We start from the raw sequence: 1,016 nt of genomic DNA on the forward strand, positions 1-1,016 counted from the left end.
TATACTGTCATAGGCTACTGTTGTGTGTTTCAATTGGAATCAACAATTTTTCAGCCAAAGATTTTTATACAGCTTTTTGGATATTTGTCTAATACCTAAATGGCCAAATTTATTTGTTTTGTTTGTTTGTTTGTTTGTTTGTTTATTTATTTATTTATGTTAACTTACTGTTTCCTCTATGTCCTCCATTCCATAGTGCCTAAATTAATGTTGTGAATGTGGGATAATAATTATAAGAAGGGGCGGGGGGAGGTTGGGGGTGGATCACAAAATATCTGCTTTTATTTTGAAGTATTTAATCAAGACTTCCGGTGTCGTCCTGGTTATTTGTCGCTGCCTTTCCTGCAGCTCAGCACAGACCACCAGGCGCACCGGCAGCCCCCGTCTCTCTCTGCTGACTCAGTGCCTTAACAGCAGTCCCTTCACCCGGTGATACACCATCCAGACACCGACGCACATTTCTCCGGCCAGCTCACCCCAGCGACACTCTTCAGACATGGCTAAGACCGCAATCGGTGAGTTCTTATTTTTCTCAGAGATATTTTCCCTCACATCAACGAACGAGGCAGGTTTCGGGGTGATGATGATGATGATGATGGTGGTGGTGGTGGTGAGAGGCAGTGGCGACACCCATGGCACAAAAGGATGCTGAGGGCTGACAGTAGGGAGCGGCCAAACTCACTCTGCAACTCACTTCTTTTATGTTGAAGTTGGGACACTGTGGCATCTTTATGTATTAATTAAATTGCAGCTGTTATAATTTAATCTTTGTTTATTTATTTTTTGCTCAATTTAAAATTTCACACAGATCAATATGTGTCGGAGTGGAATTCAGTCAGTGACGCATATGCTTATTCAGCCCGCATTCTGATTAATGCATGTAACTAAATAAAAATAAAACAGATATATATATATATATATATATATATATATATATATATATATATATATATATATATATATTTTTTTTTTTTTTTTTTTTTTTTTTTTTGAGAAGATGTGTGTGTCTCCCCCGC

At 38.5% G+C, this 1,016-nt stretch overlaps 1 protein-coding gene across 1 annotated transcript in view; it reads left to right on the forward strand.

The window, feature by feature from the left end:
- Nucleotides 1-338: 338 nt before the first annotated feature.
- stmn2b (stathmin 2b) overlaps nt 339-1,016 on the forward strand; it is a 14,780-nt gene continuing 14,102 nt past the window's right edge. Inside the window, exon 1 of the mRNA XM_015026632.1 lies at nt 339-515. Within this exon, the coding sequence (XP_014882118.1) occupies nt 497-515 (19 nt within the window). The 5' untranslated portion in view covers nt 339-496. The remainder of the gene's footprint in view (nt 516-1,016) is intronic.

This window comes from Poecilia latipinna, unplaced genomic scaffold (assembly GCF_001443285.1).
Source record: "Poecilia latipinna isolate Pla-1442-1.1 unplaced genomic scaffold, P_latipinna-1.0 Scaffold99, whole genome shotgun sequence".
NCBI classification, from domain to species: domain Eukaryota; kingdom Metazoa; phylum Chordata; class Actinopteri; order Cyprinodontiformes; family Poeciliidae; genus Poecilia; species Poecilia latipinna.